The sequence below is a fragment of the Triticum urartu genome, chromosome 5 (assembly GCF_003073215.2).
Source record: "Triticum urartu cultivar G1812 chromosome 5, Tu2.1, whole genome shotgun sequence".
Classification (NCBI taxonomy): domain Eukaryota; kingdom Viridiplantae; phylum Streptophyta; class Magnoliopsida; order Poales; family Poaceae; genus Triticum; species Triticum urartu.
This window is the reverse complement of record NC_053026.1, coordinates 651952716-651971084: the sequence shown is the minus strand read 5'-3', so window position 1 is coordinate 651971084 and position 18369 is coordinate 651952716. Positions and strand designations below refer to the sequence as shown.

Genomic DNA, 18369 nt, shown 5'->3' with positions numbered 1-18369 from the left:
ATGTTGAGGATGCCGACGGGGCAGGCAATGATGACACGGGGCAAGACGAAGAGATGATCGATAATGGCGGCGGGGAAGAGGCCGGACATGGCGGCGGAGAAGGGGCCGAACATGGCGGCGGAGAGAACGACATGGACTCCACGCAGCAGAGTTCGTCGGTACTAAGTTCAATCATGTGGGACCCTCTTGTTCAAGCATTGCTTCGCAAGGAGACGAGTACTGAGAGAGCTGCTTCTAGAGAGGAGGCTAAGCTGGAGCAACCGGTGGTAGACTCGACCACTCCATTGTATGATGGTTGCAATCCTGAGGTGACCCGCTTGAGTTTCACGCTCCAAGTGCTGAAGACGAAGGCTAAAAACAAATGGACCGACACTAGCCTCGATGAGCATCTCAAGTACCTAAAGGATGTTCTTCCCGAGGGTAATCTATGTCCTAGTAGTGTTGATGAGGCCAAGAAGATCATGTGCCCTCTTGATCTGCCACACGTTAGATACCATGCATGCATCAATGATTGCATAATTTATCGAAAGGAGCACGCGGAAAAACACAAGTTGTCCGGTGTGCAATGCTTATCGATACAAGAAGGCCGGGAAGAAATGTCCCCAGAAAGTGGTATGGTACTTACCAATCACTCCCCGTCTCCAGAGGTATTTTGTAGATCCCAAGGAAGCAAAGCTAATGCGCTGGCACGCGGAGAGGAAGAAGCCCGACGATGGAGATGATCCGAAGCTGAGACACGTCAAGGATGGAAGCCAGTGGAGAGCGTTGAATAGCTTCTATCGGTATTTTGAATGTGATGCAAGGAACATCGTGCTCGGCGCGTGTACCGATGGCATGAATCCATTTGGCAACCAGAGCACCAACCATAGCACATGGCCCGTGTTTGTATGGATGTACAACCTCCCCCCTGGTTGTGCATGAAATCGAAGTACATTCACATGAGCATGCTTATTCAAGGGCCGAAACAACCAGGAAATAATATTAATTTGTATCTGGGGCTACTTCAGGAGGAGTTAGACACGTTATGGAAAACACAGGCCAAGACATGGGACGCTAGCAAATGCAAGTATTTCAACATGAGAGCCGCGCTAATCACGACAGTGCACGACTATCTTGGTTACGAATATGTGGCAGGCCAGGTGTGCCATGGATATTGCGGATGCACGCGGTGCATGGATGATACGACGTCTCAGCAGCTAACGTCAAGGAAAGATGGCGGGTCTGGGAAAATCGTGTACATGGGCATCGAAGATGGCTCGAACAGGACGACCCGTGGAGAAACCGTGGAGATCTATTCAATGGTCACGCTGAGCATCGAGGACCTCCACGTAAGCGGAGCGGTGCCGAAATCGATGAGTTGTTCAAAAACTGGAAGGAGTGCCCCGTGCCGGGAAAGACGATGAGAAAGGCGCCGGAGCCGCTGCTGAAGGTATGGAAGACGAGGTCTGTGTTCTGGGACTTGGAGTACTGGCACAAACTCGATACACCTCATTGCCTTGATCAAATGCATATCTGTAAGAATGTCCTTGAGAGCTTGCTCGCAACACTGATGAACATGCCGGATAAGACCAAGGATGGGCCGAAGGCAAGAAAAGACTTGCAAGATTTGGAAATCAGGGAAGATCTGCACATGCCGCCACGTAAAATGTCAGACGAGACAGAGACGGAGACAGAGGCACGGGAGAAGAAGGGCAATAAAATAAAGAATGAGGATTATTGCCCCCCCCCCTTCTTACTTCACCTTAAGTCAGGCTGAGATCAATCAATTCTTTAAGTGCCTTACGGAGTCAAAGTTAGTTCCGGTTACTGTGGCAAGATAAGTAGATATCTAGACACGCACAAGAAAAGGTTCAGCGGGATGAAGTCTCATGACTGTCATGTGATGATGATGCAGATATTACCTGTTGCCCTTAGAGGGATAATGGACAAGCACGTCCGTGACACGCTTATTGGTCTCTGCAACTTTTTCGACGTCATCTCTCGAAAGTCGATTAGTGTGAAGCAGCTCCGAAGGCTACATGAAGAGATCGTTGTGATACTGAATGAGCTTGAGATGTACTTCCCGCCCGCGTTCTTTGACGTGATGGTGCATCTGTGTGTCCATATTGTGGATGATATAATAGACCTGGGGCCGTCATTCCTGCACAACATGATGCCGTTTGAGAGGATGAATGGGATCATCAAAGGATTCGTTCGTAACATGTCCCGTCCGGATGGAAGCATCGTCCAGGGCTATTTGACACAAGAGTGCATCTCTTTCTGTGAGAATTTTCTATATGGCGCAGACCAGCCGCCTGGTGTTAGTGTTGGTTTGCCCGTTAACAAGCACGATGGGAGGCTCGAAGGAGAAGGTCACTGCAACGGTCGCAGGGAACTGCACGTGGCATACTCAGATCGACGTAGCGACTTTGACAGAGCAAACTTGGTAGTGCTACAACACCTAGACGAGGTAGATCCTTTCGTGGCCAGTGGCGAACGCAGGAATAATTTCTAGGTGTGGCGGAGTGTATGAACAAAAAAAACCATGTATAATTCAACTATGGAAGTGCTCACTAGAATTCTCGATAAACATTACTTGGTGTTCAACAAATAAAACCGAAATCAAAACTTAACTATTGGCACTCTAAATACCTCAGCTGATGAAGATTACATGGATGATTGAGTGCCAAAAAAACCATTTATATTACCTAGACCGGCATAAAAATGACCTATAAAACATAAACACCAGAGATAAATCATGAATTAGTAACTAGTAGGATATAATGATAGAAACAACATTATGCAAGTGAAGATAGTTAGAAAGAATACATACCCATAATGAAGATTTACTCTCATTAAGTAGAACGTGGCAATGGCATTCCTCTACCTTCATGTTGAAATTCTTTCTTAATTTTAGCAAGATCAAGTCCTTTAAATATCTCTCTCTCGATGTAGCACACCATTAAGTCATCAAGCCAACCATTGGACATCTTGCTGCGCAAATCAGTCTTGATGATCTTCATTGCTGAGAAGGCCCTTTCAACCGATGTCGTTGCCACCGGTAGAAGCAACCCCAACTCAATAAGGCGATAAACCAGAGGGAACATAACATTTCTTTCAAGTTCAAACATTTTCTTGGCTAGGCTTGCAAGATCATAACAAACTCTAAAGTCATCATGTCTTCTCATGTGGTTGATGAACAACTGGAGCTCGGTTTTCATACGCTTACGGTCATCATTGGAGAAATCTGCATCATAGATGTCTGTAAGCTTAGCAACTTTGTCCAAATCAAACTTGGAAAATGAGTCTCTTGGGTCAAGACAAGAAAATCCACATAGCAGTTCTGAAGCCATGTCATTAAAGCGATGATCCAGCTCTGTGGTGATAGCATCTATCGCTGCATAGAAGGTATCAACACGAAAAAAATGTTCTTGAGTAACATTATTTCTCCCTCCTTTTCTTGATCGGCCAAATCTCGGTACAGCTTCATCCATATTTGGAACCGGAATATCATTAACATTACAAAAGATCTTGACATCTTCAAAGAGTGGTTCCCAACCATGGTTCCTCAAGTTGGCCAAGGAAGACCTCACATCTGTAACCAAAGACATGGCTTGAACAATATTCTGATCCTTCCGTTGGAGGAGAAGTGACAACTGATTTGTAATGCGAAGGATTTGCAACATCAACTTCATGATGAACACAAAGCTAAAAGACTCCATTATCTGCACCAAACCTCCTGCCCTAGATGGATTACGCTCATCCTCATGAACAATAGCTAACACTTGTATAACTGCATCCCACATCGATTCTATACGAACTAGTGTTTTATAATGAGAGCCCCATCTTGTATCTCCTGGTCTAGCCAATGATGTTTCTTGGTTTTTCCCTCTTCCTGAGAAAATTTCTCCACTCTCTAACTTAGCCAACAGATTTATGCGTTGCTTATCAAGCAATATATCCTTCCTCTTGCAAGACGAACCAGCGGCGTTCACAATCAAGGCCACATATTCAAAGAAATCCTCAATGGAAGAACAACATCTTGAGACAGCAACAACTACTAGCTGCAATCGGTGGGCGAAACAATGCATATAGAAAGCATATGGGTTTTCATCTCGGACAAGTTTTTGAACACTATTGAATTCTCCCCTCATATTAGATGCTCCATCATACCCTTGCCCTCGTAAATTTGCAATAAGTAGCCCATTCTTACCAAGAACCTCAACCAATGCTTTCTTTAGTGCTTATGCTGTTGTCTCCTTGACATGCTTGATACCCAAAAATCTTTCAATAACTTCTCCCTTGCTCATATACCTGTAAGGCATAGAAGAAATAATACAATTAGTTAATTAGAAAAAAAGGCGATTACCAGGCAAAAGATGGAACACATAATAAAGTAACCAATGGCTTACCTCACAACCAAGGCCATTTGTTCTTTTACTGATGTATCACGAGATTCATCAATAAGAACCGAAAAAAGATTATCCCCCATCTCTTGTTTTATTGCTCTTCGGACCCCATCTGCACAACTTTTGGCAAGTGCTTTTTGAATTGTTGAAGAAATCATTTGTGCATTTCCTGGGCATAGCTCATCAAACGCAATTCTCACTTCCTCCTTTCTTGCTTTGTACCAATCAAGCATCTCTAGAAAATTACCTTTATTTAAGGAAAGGGCAGATTCATTGTGTCCACGAAATGGTTCACCTTGCAATGCAAGAAAACTTACAATCCCCAAAGATGTTTCCAAATGGGTCTCGTACTTGATTAATGATTCTTTGTTATAGAGTGTAACCTTACGCTTCAGACTTGAGCTTTGATTTTTAAAATCTTCATGTGCTGTCCTTGATTGATTGTGGATACTCCTGGGGCCACCAACATGAAGAGGAAATGCCTTGTATGCATTCTTCCAAGTACTGTGGCCATCTTTGGTGAAGGTAGTATGACCAAATTTTTCATCCACCGGATCTTGTCTAAAAAGAAAACAATAAAAGCAATAGACTGCATTCTTTTCCACGCTATATTCCAACCAAGGATTTTTTTCATACCATGCTTCACAAAAGGCCCTGTCAAAATGATCACGTTCGTACGTATGACCGACCGGTCGAGTTGGACCCTTTGCCACATAAGCCAATCTAACTTCATCTCTAATGTTGGGATGAAAATTATTAATTGGAATACGAAGCCCGGGATCAGGCTGGATGTGGTCAGGATGTAACTCCTCAATGAACTTGCCTTCTCCCCCGTCTCTAGCTATTGGTTCATTCTCAATATAATTTTCGCCTTCATTCTCTTCCTCTTGAACAGATGCTGAAACTTCAATCCGCACATTCTCTTGATGCGCACGCTCTTCTCGTCGTTCAACGACTACTTCCAAAGTTGGAGCTGGGCTTGAGGTGCTAGTGCCACTGGCTTTGGCAAAAATACTCTTTAAATCTGTATAAGAGAACACAAGAGAAACTAATTGGAGGTTGGAGCAATACCAATAGAATAATTAAATAAATGTTCAAGCAAGTAACCTGAGTACATACATGACACAATTGAAATGATGCGATCAAGGGGAAGAACCGAAGAAGTACAACTAAATTATACCTTTCATTACATACTTAATCCTCTTCTTCGGCGGCGTCATCTGCAAACCCTGCGGACTTGCCGAGTCGCGGCCGCCGCCTTGCTGATCTCGGAGCCTGTCGCCGGCTCGCCGCCTTGCCTGTCGCTGCCTTTGCGCCCACGGTGTCCGATGGTTGATTGCCGGCTGCCCGCTGCCATGCGTCCGTGCGGCCGTGCCCTAGCCTCTAAAGCGCCGCCGCGCCGCCTCCGTCTTGCGAGAAAGTAGCAACGAACGACTCGTATTCTCGTCTCGTAGAGTCGTAGTCTGCCTAGCAGTCGTGAAAATGTGATCGATCGTCTGTGTCCTTCAGCCCATAGCCCATGGGCACGGCCCGTCATTCAATCGGCAGTAACAAGCCCAATAGGAGGCACGCGCACGCCCCACTACCTGAAAAATACGCCAGGCTAATACACTAGTATATATACGTATTTGCACGGCAGCTTAGGTATGGCGTTCGCCAAACCACGCCATATAGCTAGCTTCGCCCCTGTTCGTGGCACTGCACAAAGAAATTATCGCAAAGAAGTATCGTGACCGGGGGGTATGTAGGACGGACGCCGAAGTTACTAGAGAGCACAACTCCACTTTCCTGCATTGGTTCAAAGAGCATAGTATTGCTAATCCCCCGGAGGAGGGCTCTAAGGACGGATTGCTCATATACGCCTTAGCACATGGCCCCTCGCCCAACCTCGTAACCTATCAGGCATATGATATCAACGGATACACGTTCTACACGGAGGCCAAAGATATGGACAGTGATGAATATCAGAACTCAGGGGTGACGATGAAATGCATGACCGGCAACGACAACGGTGCAACTGAACGATTTTATGGAAGGGTCGAGGAGATCTGGGAGCTTGACTACTCTGGACTACACAACACGACGATGTTCCGTGTCAGATGGGCTAAGAATGTCGAAAGAGAAAGCCGGATTTTCACTACCATGACTATACCCGACGCCAAGAGCGCTACCGTGAACGCTATCGCAAAAAACAAGCCATGGGTACACGCTAAGCACATGACACAATGTTTCTTCATAACCGACTCATGCAATCCCAGTCGTGTTGTCGTGAGGAAAGGCAAAAGAAACATCATTGGAATGGATGGAGTCACCAACGAGGAAGACTATAATCAGTACGGCAACCCAATGAGGGAAGATGACGATGATGATGAAGTATACATCAAAAGAAGAATCAATACTACATTATCAAAGAAAAATCGTACTCCATGGAAAAGGCAAAGTCACAATGAGGGGCTCAATTATTCTTCGACGAACAAGAAGGGAAAGAAGCTGACTCAAAAACGAAAACGTCAGCGCTGAGGAATCGGTCAAATGATGTAATATATATATATATATATGTTCCTATTTTGTATAAACACTTAATTAGCCATTATTATGCATGGGTCCAATGATGTAATATATATATATGTTCCTATTTTGTATACACAATTAGCCATTATTATGCAAGGGTCCAATGATGTAATATATATGTTCCTATTATGCTGAGGAAAAGAAAAAAGGGAAACTGGTTATAGCAGCAGCGCTTTAGTGAAAAAGAGCTACAGCTAGTCAAGGTAGCAGTAGCGGTTTCTGCAGAAAATCGCTACAGCTAGTCAAGGTAGCAGTAGCGGTTTCTGCAGAAAACCGCTATAGCTAGTCGAGGTAGTAGTAGCGCGTTTTGTGTAAACGCGCTACTGCTACGTCCACTTAACCCAAAATTCTCCCTCTCCCTGCTTCATCCCGCCTCTTTTCCCCCAAATCCCCACTCTCTCTTCCCCGGCCCCGTCGCATCGCCGCGCCCGCCCCCGACCTCGGCGCGCTCGCCCCCGACCCCGGCACGCTCGCCCCCGACCCCGCCGTGCCCGACCCCGGCGCGCTCGCCCCCGACCCCGCCGCCCCCGACCCAGGCGCGCTCGCCCCCGACCCGTCGGCCCTCGCCTCCCTCCTCTACTTCCTCCCCTCCCAACCTCGGCCGTCGTCGGGCCTGCCTCCTCGCCCTGCACCCTCTGTAAACCACCTCTCTCTCTCTCTCTGCTAGCTAGGGTTAATTTACTTAGGTTTTACTTATGTTAATTAGGTTATCTATTTAGTTATGAATTTAGATAGGTTTCAAAATTTGCTGAATTTATATGCAAATTTGAACTGGACATGTGATATGTGGATATGTCATGGTTTGGACATGTCATGTTTTGGTAAATGATCCGAGTTGCCTATGTTACGCCGGAATGTTGATTCATTTCCGTTTCGGTGAATTTCAGGCGCTCGATATGTCCATTTTTTAGCAAAGGTCATGCCGAAATTTCCCGTGAATAAAGGCATGATTTGTGCTACATAGTTGGCATATCGAGTGCTGGCACATAGATTTCTTTTTTATCTCATTTCTCATTTATTCATACTTTTAGAAATAAATGAGGACACTTAATCATAGAAAACATGTCGAACAACGAAGAAACTGGGCCTTCTGACCAAGATGCAGACGAGATGGATTATGAGGGTGAACAAGACTACCTCGACTTTTTGACTGCTAAGCAAGGTTTGCAGGTCCGCCTCGATGATGGTACTGACGCCGACACCGACACCGACGGCGCCGGCACCGATGGCGGCGCCGAGACCGGTGGGGAAGGTACCGCCGGGGAAGATACCGGCGCCGATGCCGGTACCGAAAAGAGGCATAAGAAGTAGAGGATACGAAAACCTAACAAACTAGGGATTGGACGACTTGTGATCACAAAGATGGCACCTGGCAAGTTTGAGCCATTAGAGCCGGAAGAACCTCGCAAGTACTATGGGAACCAAGTAGGATGCATCCTACAGGAATGCGCGAGCATCAATGACGATGACTTAAGGAGTAAAGAACATTTGACGCAGTTGCTCCTAACGAAGTTGCACAAGAGATTCAAGTTCCCCGATCGGGATGATAACATAGAACAGCCGTGGGATGATCCGAAGATGAAAAAGATTAACAATCACGCCATGGGCATGTTCAGCAATGATTTGGCCTCATGGAAATCAAGGGTGAAACGAGCTATTGAGGCTAAGGAACCCCTGTCCAAGATTCTGGAGGAAAATCCGACACTTACGGAAGAGGAGTTCGAAAAGTTCAAGGACACTTGCGCTACCGAGGACGCCAAGGCTAAGGCTGCGAAATTAAAGAGCCTTCAGCAAAGGAACACGGGGAAGCATCGCCTTGGAAGCCGTGGCTACCTCGGTAAAAGGCCCATATGGTATAAGGAGGACGCGGAACGTGAAGCCGCGGGTCTCCCAGACCCCTTCGCAAAGTTCACCAACCCCTTGGAGCATGACTTCATCAGGGCCCGCTACAAGTGGGACAAGGAGAAAAAGGTTTTTTACATGGACAAGATCACGAGGAAATTGATTAGACTACTGGAGAAGCAACACCAGCTTGCAGCCGAAAACCCTACTTCTCCGATGAGGCCCAAGTGGGACACCCCTCTCAACCGGGCCTTGAACGAACTTAAGGGACTCCCTTTGGGCCAGCGGCCGCAATATGGTCGTGTGCACGGAGCTGGAGATGGCGCCACGTGGAAGGTGTTTTACAAAGAGGGCCCGGAGGCCAAGAAGCAGAAAAAGAAGTTTAGTCAGGCGAACATCGACGCGAAGGTGAAGCTTGCGGTCGAGAAAAAAGCAGCTGAGGACGTGAAAAAAGCAGCCGAGGACAAATATGAGTTGCTACAGCAGGCAGTCAATGCAGCTGTAAGTGCCTGCAGAAATGATTTTGCTACTAACTTGGTTCCAGTTATCATCAACTGGACGAAGGAAAATCCAGACAAGACGGTACATGATTTCCCGTTGCCCAGTTTCGTCGGGAGCAACTCCATGAACAACAACACCATCGCACCATCACTTGCTCACGCAACTAGGCCTCCTCTCGCAGCCGCTCCCGCTCATAGCAGCCCGTCCTCAGTCTCTAGCGCGCTTGGTGGGCCTTCGTCTTTGGTTGAGCTCGACGCCGTCATGGTAATTACATGTCGCACCAACATATATATATATATATATATATATAATATTCCATTTTTGTTGCCTTTCGGATGTTTTACGCCACAGACATATGTGTTTGCAGGCGAAAGAAACCCCGTGCACCATACTCTACTTGATCAAAGGCCAGAAGGTGGACGTGGGAAAGGGGATGATAATGGACCCCTTGCAACCCACGTTCCACAACCAGCCGATCCCTGCTGGGCACTTCAGGGTTAGCTTGTCTAGTGTGAAATCGGGGCACGAGGATTTGCCTCCTCCAGTACAGCATGTGGGAGCGGACGACGAGACCCCGCCGTGGATTGGAAGCTGCAAGGGTTGGGTGCTGCTATGGCCGAAGAATCTTATTCGTCTGGAGCCGGCCGAGAGCACACCAATAACCACACATCAACAAGCATGTGCGGAGACCACCACCCCGCCTACGCAATTACCAGCTCCTGTAGTACCGGGTGAGAGCTGCGGACGACATGATGAAGGGGGTGCAATAGTGTTGGCTGATGTAATTTGTCCTGTAGAACAGAGAATGGATGATGAGACGGAGGTCGACCCTATGGATTTCCTCAATACAAACGCGTATGACTGTGACATAGAATTGATGAGTCAACCATATGACGAATCGGGCTATCAGCTTGCTAATGAGGATATGGATGATATGCCCGGGCAGGAAGGTCGTAGCAGGGATTGCAAAAAGTCTCTCTTCATGAAATCCTCACAGGACACGCCTGAAGATGCCGCCTCAACACAGGCTCAACTATCCCAGCGCGAGGGTCGTACAGTACTTAGCCCGGGAACACTGGGGCAGGGGTTAAGGAAGGGTCTAGAAGGTGTGCCCAAGAAAAAGGAGAGAAAGAGATCAGGGAAGATAGCTACCTCCAAACAAGCCAGAGCACATAGCAGCCAAACGATGCATTCTGAAGAGCGTGTACCCGTGAAAGGTGCGGCCATGTTCCATCTCACGGGCGAGCCGATGCTACCGCCGAAACCACTGGAGGCACTAACAGGGGATCTCAAGAGACTGCACGACCATGTGCTGTCGACTGAGAAAAGCCTACTAGCCTCAAAGGATCCAGGATATCCGACATACGCGGCTCGTGTGCCTGAGGGGAAGTGCTACGTTGAGACACGGCCCGCGGAGGTGTTCTTCCTGCGTTTTGACCATATCTTTGAGATGTTTCTGACAAGGCGGCTCGATTTTACAATCGTTTGCCTTTTTGCGCTACATATGAGCTCTGTCATGAACAGTGAAGAAGTCTCGCAAATCTGTGTGGCGGATCCGTACTACATGCACGAGTCTTTCTTGAGTCTCGGCGACTTTGAGCGTGAAACTGCTAGGGACTACCTCCAAAACTTCATGGTACAGAATAAGGACCGGGAAATTGTCCTCGTGCCTTATCATCCAAAGTAAGTCAGTTTTGATAAACCCTTTCATACATTTCAATCATTCCTTCTCTCTCTATGGGGAATAATTTGAGGTGTCTTTTCCCCGCAGCAACGGGCGCGCCGTCCTTATCGTTCTTTATCCGCAAGTCTCCCACGCCGTGTATTTTGACCCTTCCAGAGACTACGAGAAAAAAGACTACACCCACATAATGAATATTCTAGATGATGCTCTCCAAGACTTCAGCTTTAGAGGTGGCCACATGCAGATCAGGAAACAAAGGAACAAGAAGATGGGTTTCGCGCATAAAACTAACTTCTCCTTCATCCAAGTCCCAAAACCAAGCAAGAAGGATGGATTGTACATCCTCCATCTCATCAATCAGTTCAACACGGATCACCAAAAGCTTCGCATGAGAAGCAGAAATGATGATCATATCCACAAGTGGCTAGAATCTCATGGAGAAGCGGATTATAAACTTAGAGATGACTTCTTTCGCATCCAACGCGACATTGCGACGATCATCATGAAAGAATTCGTCGATGAGAAGGGGATGTTCCACCACGGCCCTATATCGCGAGCTGACGTCCGAACTCGCATAGGCATGCAACGTCTAGACCTCACGCCGTTCAAGAAGCTAGGGTCCATCCTCGATGATATGGAAGGATGGAACTTCTAGTGATTTATGATGCTGATGATGATGATATGTGTCGGTTGAACTTGTATACTATTTGTAGTGATGCAACTTTGTGATGTCCACGATCCCTGCCGAACTTGCGTAACGCTACTTTGTTAGTTTGCGTACGATGACCTGCGTACCTCTACTTAATTAATTTGCGTACTGTATGTTGCATCTAGTTGCTAACCCTTTCTTTTTCGGTGTTCTCTAGTATATTTTGTTGCATATATATGATTGTACATCCTCTTCATGAACATGCATCTCTAACAGGTACCTAGTTTCTTGATGGCGAGATGGAACTGCTATGTCATGTACAAAGGGAAGGTTCCGGGGGTGTACAACGAGTGGCATGAGTGTCAGGCGCAAGTGAATGGGTTCTCGGACGCCAGCCATAAAGGCTTCAAAAGCAGACAAGAAGGAGAAGCTAGTTACTTGAGGTTCATGCTAGCGCGAGAGAGGACTCGTAACCGCCATCTCATGTATTGCATAGTTCCGCTCTCACTCATAGTGATAGCTCTTCTCGCGTATACCTTTGTTTAGATGGATGATGTTGTAATTGCAAGTATTCGAGACTTGCATGTATCGCTATTTTCGAGATGATGACAAGATACCACTTTGTGTTGGATGATGATTATGACGAGACTATTTGTATGTATATGCTATGATTACATTTGTGGTCTCGCGGGCATTTTTATGTGTATCATGATGACATTTGTATGTGCTAAAGATTCTTCTATAAAGCCTGTTCAAATACAAAACAAATATGCCGAAAAAAACAAAAAACAACTAAAATTAGCAGTAGCGAGTGCAGAAAAGTTAGCAGCAGCGCGGTTGTAGCAGTAGCGCGCACAGGGGAAGCGCGCTATAGCTATTAGCAGCAGCGAGGTTCCTTTAAGCACACTGCTGCAACACTTGTGTAGCAGTAGCGCGGGTGGACCAGCGCTACTGCTATACATTAGTTGTAGTGCCTTATTGGTAGCGCGGGTACCCGCGTTGCTGATAGGCCTAAAACCCGCACTGCTGCTAGCCTTTTCCCTAGTAGTGCTACCTCATGGTCATAGCAAGAGTGCGCAAAGTGCTCAACAAAAGGGCGATGGTAGGCATAGGAATCATTCACAACACCAAAGAAATGAAGGGTCTAAACACATGGGTCAAATGCAAGACAATCCAAGCATAATGTGCATGGGGTGTAGTGAAAATTGTGTGGCACTCAACACAATGGAAAGAGCAATTGTTCATCATGTGTGAGGCAATCATGTGACAAGCAACGGGACATGGCGTATGTGAATAACTGACATTGTTGCGACCAAACATATGATAGGAGCAAGTAATCCAAGAATTGGATGCAACATGGAAAGCAATCATAGTAATCAAGTCGTGCAAGCTAGTAGTGCGAAGATGAAACATACTAGAGGAAATCATGGCAATCATGTCATGTGAGCAAATCATAGGCATAGGCAATGCACATGACATATCGCAAGCACGAACACAAAGCAAGATCATAGTATCATTATAGGCATGGGGCACAAAGCAAACATGGTAATAACAAGTGATATCTCCACCAAACTTGCAAATACACATACAAGTACTAGAATCAAGCATCATGTGTAATGCAAAGCATGGGTCACAAATGCATGGCACGGGCATAGGAAAGAGCATATCATGCAAAGTGAACATGGCAATATGGGCATAAAGTGAGAAGTGGTAAATAACCCATAACCATGTGAAGGCCATGTAGAAGAGATGTGTGAAGTCGTTGCGCGAGGGGAACGGTGGTAAGGACAATCCAGGGAATCCCAAGTCATCATTGCTCTCTAGAGCTCGTTTCGTCAACTCATGGGATTGTGAGGTTGACGAGTGTTCATGGGTACCTACACAAAAGAGACAAAAATGAAAGAACATGTGTGCATGGTAAATGTACACATCATCCATCATGATGTGTATGTGCATGTGTGAGTTAGCACAAGATAAGCATCGCTTAAAGAAATTTTATGCATGGTATAAGAACATGTCATCCATCGTGAAAGAATAGTTGTTATGTATGACATGATGAGGACGCAAATCAAGTATGCAATTATATGGCACATCATTCATGGAAAGCATATTGTGCACACAAGTATTGGGATCATGCAATGAATGGGATGAATCAAAATCTCCTAAAATGTATGAGGAAACTATGGGGGTCTCCTCATCAGCAATATTGGAAACATCATATGGGGAAAATGGACGACATCCAAAACAATGCATATCCGAAGCTAGGTGGCTATGGCATGGCATATGAGATAAATGATGCAAAGGAAGCATGTCAATATCATCACATGAGAAACAAGCCAATAACCATAGGCTTGTCATCTATGCCATATGTGCAAATTGGGTTTATTTTAATGGAATATGCATAGTCACTATGATGAGATTGCAAATAAGACATATGATGGATCTCATGCATAGCATATGACAAGTCAAGCGGATTGGAAAACATGATGTGACCAAGAGAATTATCACAAGTGATCCTATGCAACATGGCATCACAACTAATAGACTCCACATGGCAATCATCAAACTCATCATAAAATGGGTAAATCATCGCATGGGGAAATCATACTAGCATGAATCATGGCAATATGGGGGATCAACATCATGCAAGCAATCAATGTCAAGAATGTCCACTAGTGGGACAAGAGCATCACCTTCACCTATGTTACCTTTCTCATTCCACTCATGTGATGTACGTGAGGTGGGAAAGACCAAATGGTGGTCATCATCTTCATATTGATGGAACCATGTGGGGGTGCATCATAGTCCACCATGGCCATCGTCATGTCCAAAGGAAGGACGAAGTCGTCGAGGATCGGCGCGTCATCATATATGGGACCTAGAACCAAACAAGAAGACAAAATAGAGGGAGATGTTAAGTTGTTACAGAGCAAAATGGCCTCATATGCCTCATCAACTACCTCACTCTCTCTATGTGGTGGTTCACTCACTCCCTCAAGGTAGGTGCACTCAATGTCACATATGGTGGAGTCACTCATCTCACTCAAGTGGTGGGGGTGGTGGCTCTCCTCACATGGGAATTGGGGCAACTCATCATATATGGGGCTAGTGGTGAAGTCACTCTCTCTCAATATAGTGGCAAAAGTCACTCAAGTCATCATACGTCGCCGTGGTCCAAGGGAAAATCCCATGCTCAACCGTCTTGTAGTCGTCACCGTGGTTGAAGGCCGAAGATGGCACATCACCACTCTCATCGTGGATGAAGGCCAAAGATGGCACATCATCGCTCTAGTCGTGGATGAATGCCGAAGATGGCACATCATCACTCTCGCTGTCATGTAGCATGGTCATTGCGAAGTGAGCTCGGGGTCGAGTAGACTTTGCCTTCATGAGTTCTTGCTCTGCCTTGAGAGCACCAATGTAGTTGTCGTCGAGAGACTTGTAGTTCTCGAGGAAGATAGTCTTGGAGATGGCGTTGTTCAATCCCATCATGAAGTAGAACTTCATCCAAATGGGGTCGTCCACGCCGGCACGTCGCAAGGCTTCCTTCATGTTCTTAAAGTACTCGCCAAGGGACTTGGATCCTTGTATGATGTTCTCCAATTGACGTTGAAGATGTTCCATGTAGGTGGAAGGCACAAATTCTTGCCGCGTCGTTTTCTTCATCGTGGGCCACGTCATGGTGAAGCTTGTTGAAGGTCTATGAAGCCACCATGTCAATGCATAGTCGTGGAAGGTACTTGTGGCGCACTTCACTTGATCATCGAAGGGTACTTGATGTAGCTTGAGGTAGTCGTCCATCTTGCACTCCCACTTGAGGTATTCATCGAGGTCAATAGTCCCAAAGAATGGAATCTCCTCGATGATGTCGACGTCGTAGTAGAAAGAGGGAGTAGTGGACTTGAGCTCGTGGAGTAGGCGAAGATGCCGTACGTTTGAAGGCGAAGATGCCTTGAAGTTACTTGGCAAAGATGCCAAAGGTGTTGAAGAAGCCGCAGCCTTGTAGTTGATGTCGCGGCTCTGAATAGCCCGTGCGCACGGGGTTGTCGGAGGTCGTGTGCACGGGGGTCGAAGGCCCGTGTGCACGGGGTTGGCAGAGCAGCCAACGTGTGTCCTGAAGCTCGCTCATCATGGTCAAGTCGATGTCGATGCTTCTGTGTACTTGCTGAAGATGGTAGCTCGGGAGTCTTTGCACTTGAGCGTCTTCTTGAAGATGAGGAAGATCGCTTGCGGTTCTTGATGAGGGCCTTGAGCACCTCCATTTGTTTGTCCATCTTGGCGTCGATGAAGTTCTTCATAGCATCAAACTCGTCGTCGTGGTTGTAGACCGGAGATGATGTGCTTTGCCTATCCATCACAAGACTCGAGCAAAGGTGAGTAGGAAATGAGATAAACAATACCAAGCTACCTTTTCCCAATGTTGAGGATGTATCTCGTATCACTCAATGTGAGATGAAAGAATAGTGGAATTGGTACCGGACTTGTTCAATACCGCAATGCACTACACACCGGGCATGTGTTCAAATCCTCGTACGCACCGCGGTAGAGGATGCAGGCATTAGGGCATGCATGTATATTCAGCACCTTCAATCCTAGAGGGCATACAACCTTCTTTGTTGCGTACGTACTGTCAGGCAATTTGTTATCCTTTGGAAGCTTCTTCTTCAATATTTTCAGTACCTTCTCAAATCCTTTGTCAGGCACAGCATTCTCTGCCTTTCACTGCAGCAATTACAGTACGGTACCGAGCTTTGTGTTGTCATCTTCGCAATTGGGGTACAACCCTTTTTTGTGATCCTCTAACATGTGATCGAACTTCAGCTTCTCCTTTTGACTTCTGCACTGTTTCCTTGCATCAACAATGACACGGCGGAGATCATCATCGGGCACATTGTCTGTTTCCTCTTGATCTTCAGCAGCTTCCCCCGTTGCAGTATCATCGTATTCAGGGGGCACATAGTTGTCATCGTCCTCTTCTTATTTGTTGTCTTTCATCATAACCCCTATTTCTTCATGCTTGGTCCAAACATTATAGTGTGGCATGAAACCCTTATAAAGCAGGTGGCTGTGAAGGATTTTCGGTCAGAGTAAGACTTTGTATTCCCACATATAGGGCATGGACAACACATAAAACCATTGTGCTTGTTCGCCTCAGCCACTTCGAGAAAATTATGCACGCCCTTAATGTACTCAGAGGTGTGTCAGTCATCGTACATCCATTGCCGGTTCATCTACATGCATTATATATAATTAAGTGTGTCAAAAACCATTACAGAACATCATGGATAGATAAGTGACCAAATTAATAGAAGTTCATCATCACATTAAAACCAAAGTACATACATAGTTCTCATTGAACAACGTATAGCTCTCCGGAGCATCTAATTAAACCATACATTGAAACTATGTAAAACATTTCAATGCAACAACAAATGTGATCATAATCGCAATCAATGTAACAATTGATCCAATGGCATAATGATACCAAGCATCGGTATGAATGGCATATTTTCTAATCTTTCTAATCTCCAACCGCATTGCATCCATCTTGATCTTGTGATCATCGATGACATCCACAACATGCAACTCCAATATCATCTTCTCCTCCTCAATTTTTTTATTTTTTCCTTCAAGTAATTGTTTTCTTCTTCAATTAAATTTAACCTCTCGACAATAGGGTCAGTTCGAATTTCCGGTTGACATACCTCCTAGTTAAATAAAATCTATGTCATGGTGGTCGGCATAATTGTCATAAAGAATAAATGAACCAAATAGTTATAAAAGATAATATATACCACATTTGAATCATAGCCAGGACGAGGGCCGACGGGGGCGGATACCAAAACCATCGCACTATATAATAACAAGCAATAATAAAAGTAAGAAAATTAGACAAGTATCTATCTAATCATACAAGTAAGAATTTTTTTTTCTTTCAGAAAGAAGATAAGAGCAAGAGGCTCATCACGGTGGTGCCGGCGACGAGATCGGCGCGGGCGATCGACGGCGGTGAATACGGGGACGACACTTGACGGACCGCTAAACCTAGACAAATCTCGAGGAAAATGGATCTTTGAGGTCGAGCTTCGAGAGGAGAAAGCTTAACTAGCGTGGCTCGGGCATTTCATCGAACACCTCATATGCACAGGAGGTGAGCTAGAGCACCACAAAGCTCTCCCCTCGCCGGCCAGAAAAAACAGAGCAGTGTGGAGTGCTCTGCTCGCCGGCAATGGGGTATATATAGCCACCTCATTGGTCCCGGTTCGTGGCAGGAACCGGGACTAAAGGCCCCCCCTTCTGTCCCGGTTCCAGCCACGAACCGAGACCAATGATGTGGGACAGGAGCGAGGACCATTGGTCCCGGTTCGTGCCTGAAACCAGGACAAATGGGTCCAGACGAACCAGGACCAATGCCCCACGAGGCCCGGCCGGCCCCCTGGCTCATTAACCGGGACGTATGCCTCCGTTGGTCCCGGTTCGTGGTTGAACCGGGACTAATGGGCTAGCCAGGCCTCAACCAAAGCCCTGTTTTCTACTTGTGATGGGTCGCGACACGTCGGCCGCCTCAGGAAAGTGGCCCACCTCCACCAGCGTAGGATAGCAGCGGCGCTGCTGTCATCGTCTACGGTAGCCCACATAAATGGGGAAGTTGAGGTGAGAGGAAGGACACCCCAACGCTGCCTATCACCGACCGGGGCTTTGCCAGTGCGGTGCCGACCGATGGCGGTGAGGGG

General features: G+C 46.4%; 1 protein-coding gene across 1 annotated transcript; it reads right to left on the bottom strand.

Annotated features, from left to right (window-relative positions):
• Positions 1-3753: 3753 nt before the first annotated feature.
• On the bottom strand, positions 3754-15990 carry LOC125507632 (zinc finger MYM-type protein 1-like). Its single transcript, XM_048672156.1, has 3 exons — positions 15798-15990; positions 4392-5412; positions 3754-4293 (listed from the first exon to the last, which is right to left on the bottom strand). Exons 1-3 carry the CDS (start codon positions 15988-15990, stop codon positions 4224-4226), a joined length of 1284 nt encoding a protein of 427 aa, XP_048528113.1. The 3' UTR covers positions 3754-4223.
• Positions 15991-18369: the final 2379 nt, after the last annotated feature.

Excerpts from the sequence above, each read along its gene's own strand:
- LOC125507632 (XM_048672156.1), bottom strand. The coding sequence starts at position 15,990 with ATGGATAGGCAAAGCACATCATCTCCGGTCTACAACCACGACGACGAG. Across the intron at positions 5,413-15,797 it reads CGAGCTACCATCTTCAGCAA|ATTTAAAGAGTATTTTTGCC; the intron begins GTACACAGAAGC and ends TCTCTTATACAG. Across the intron at positions 4,294-4,391 it reads CAAATGGCCTTGGTTGTGAG|GTATATGAGCAAGGGAGAAG; the intron begins GTAAGCCATTGG and ends TATGCCTTACAG.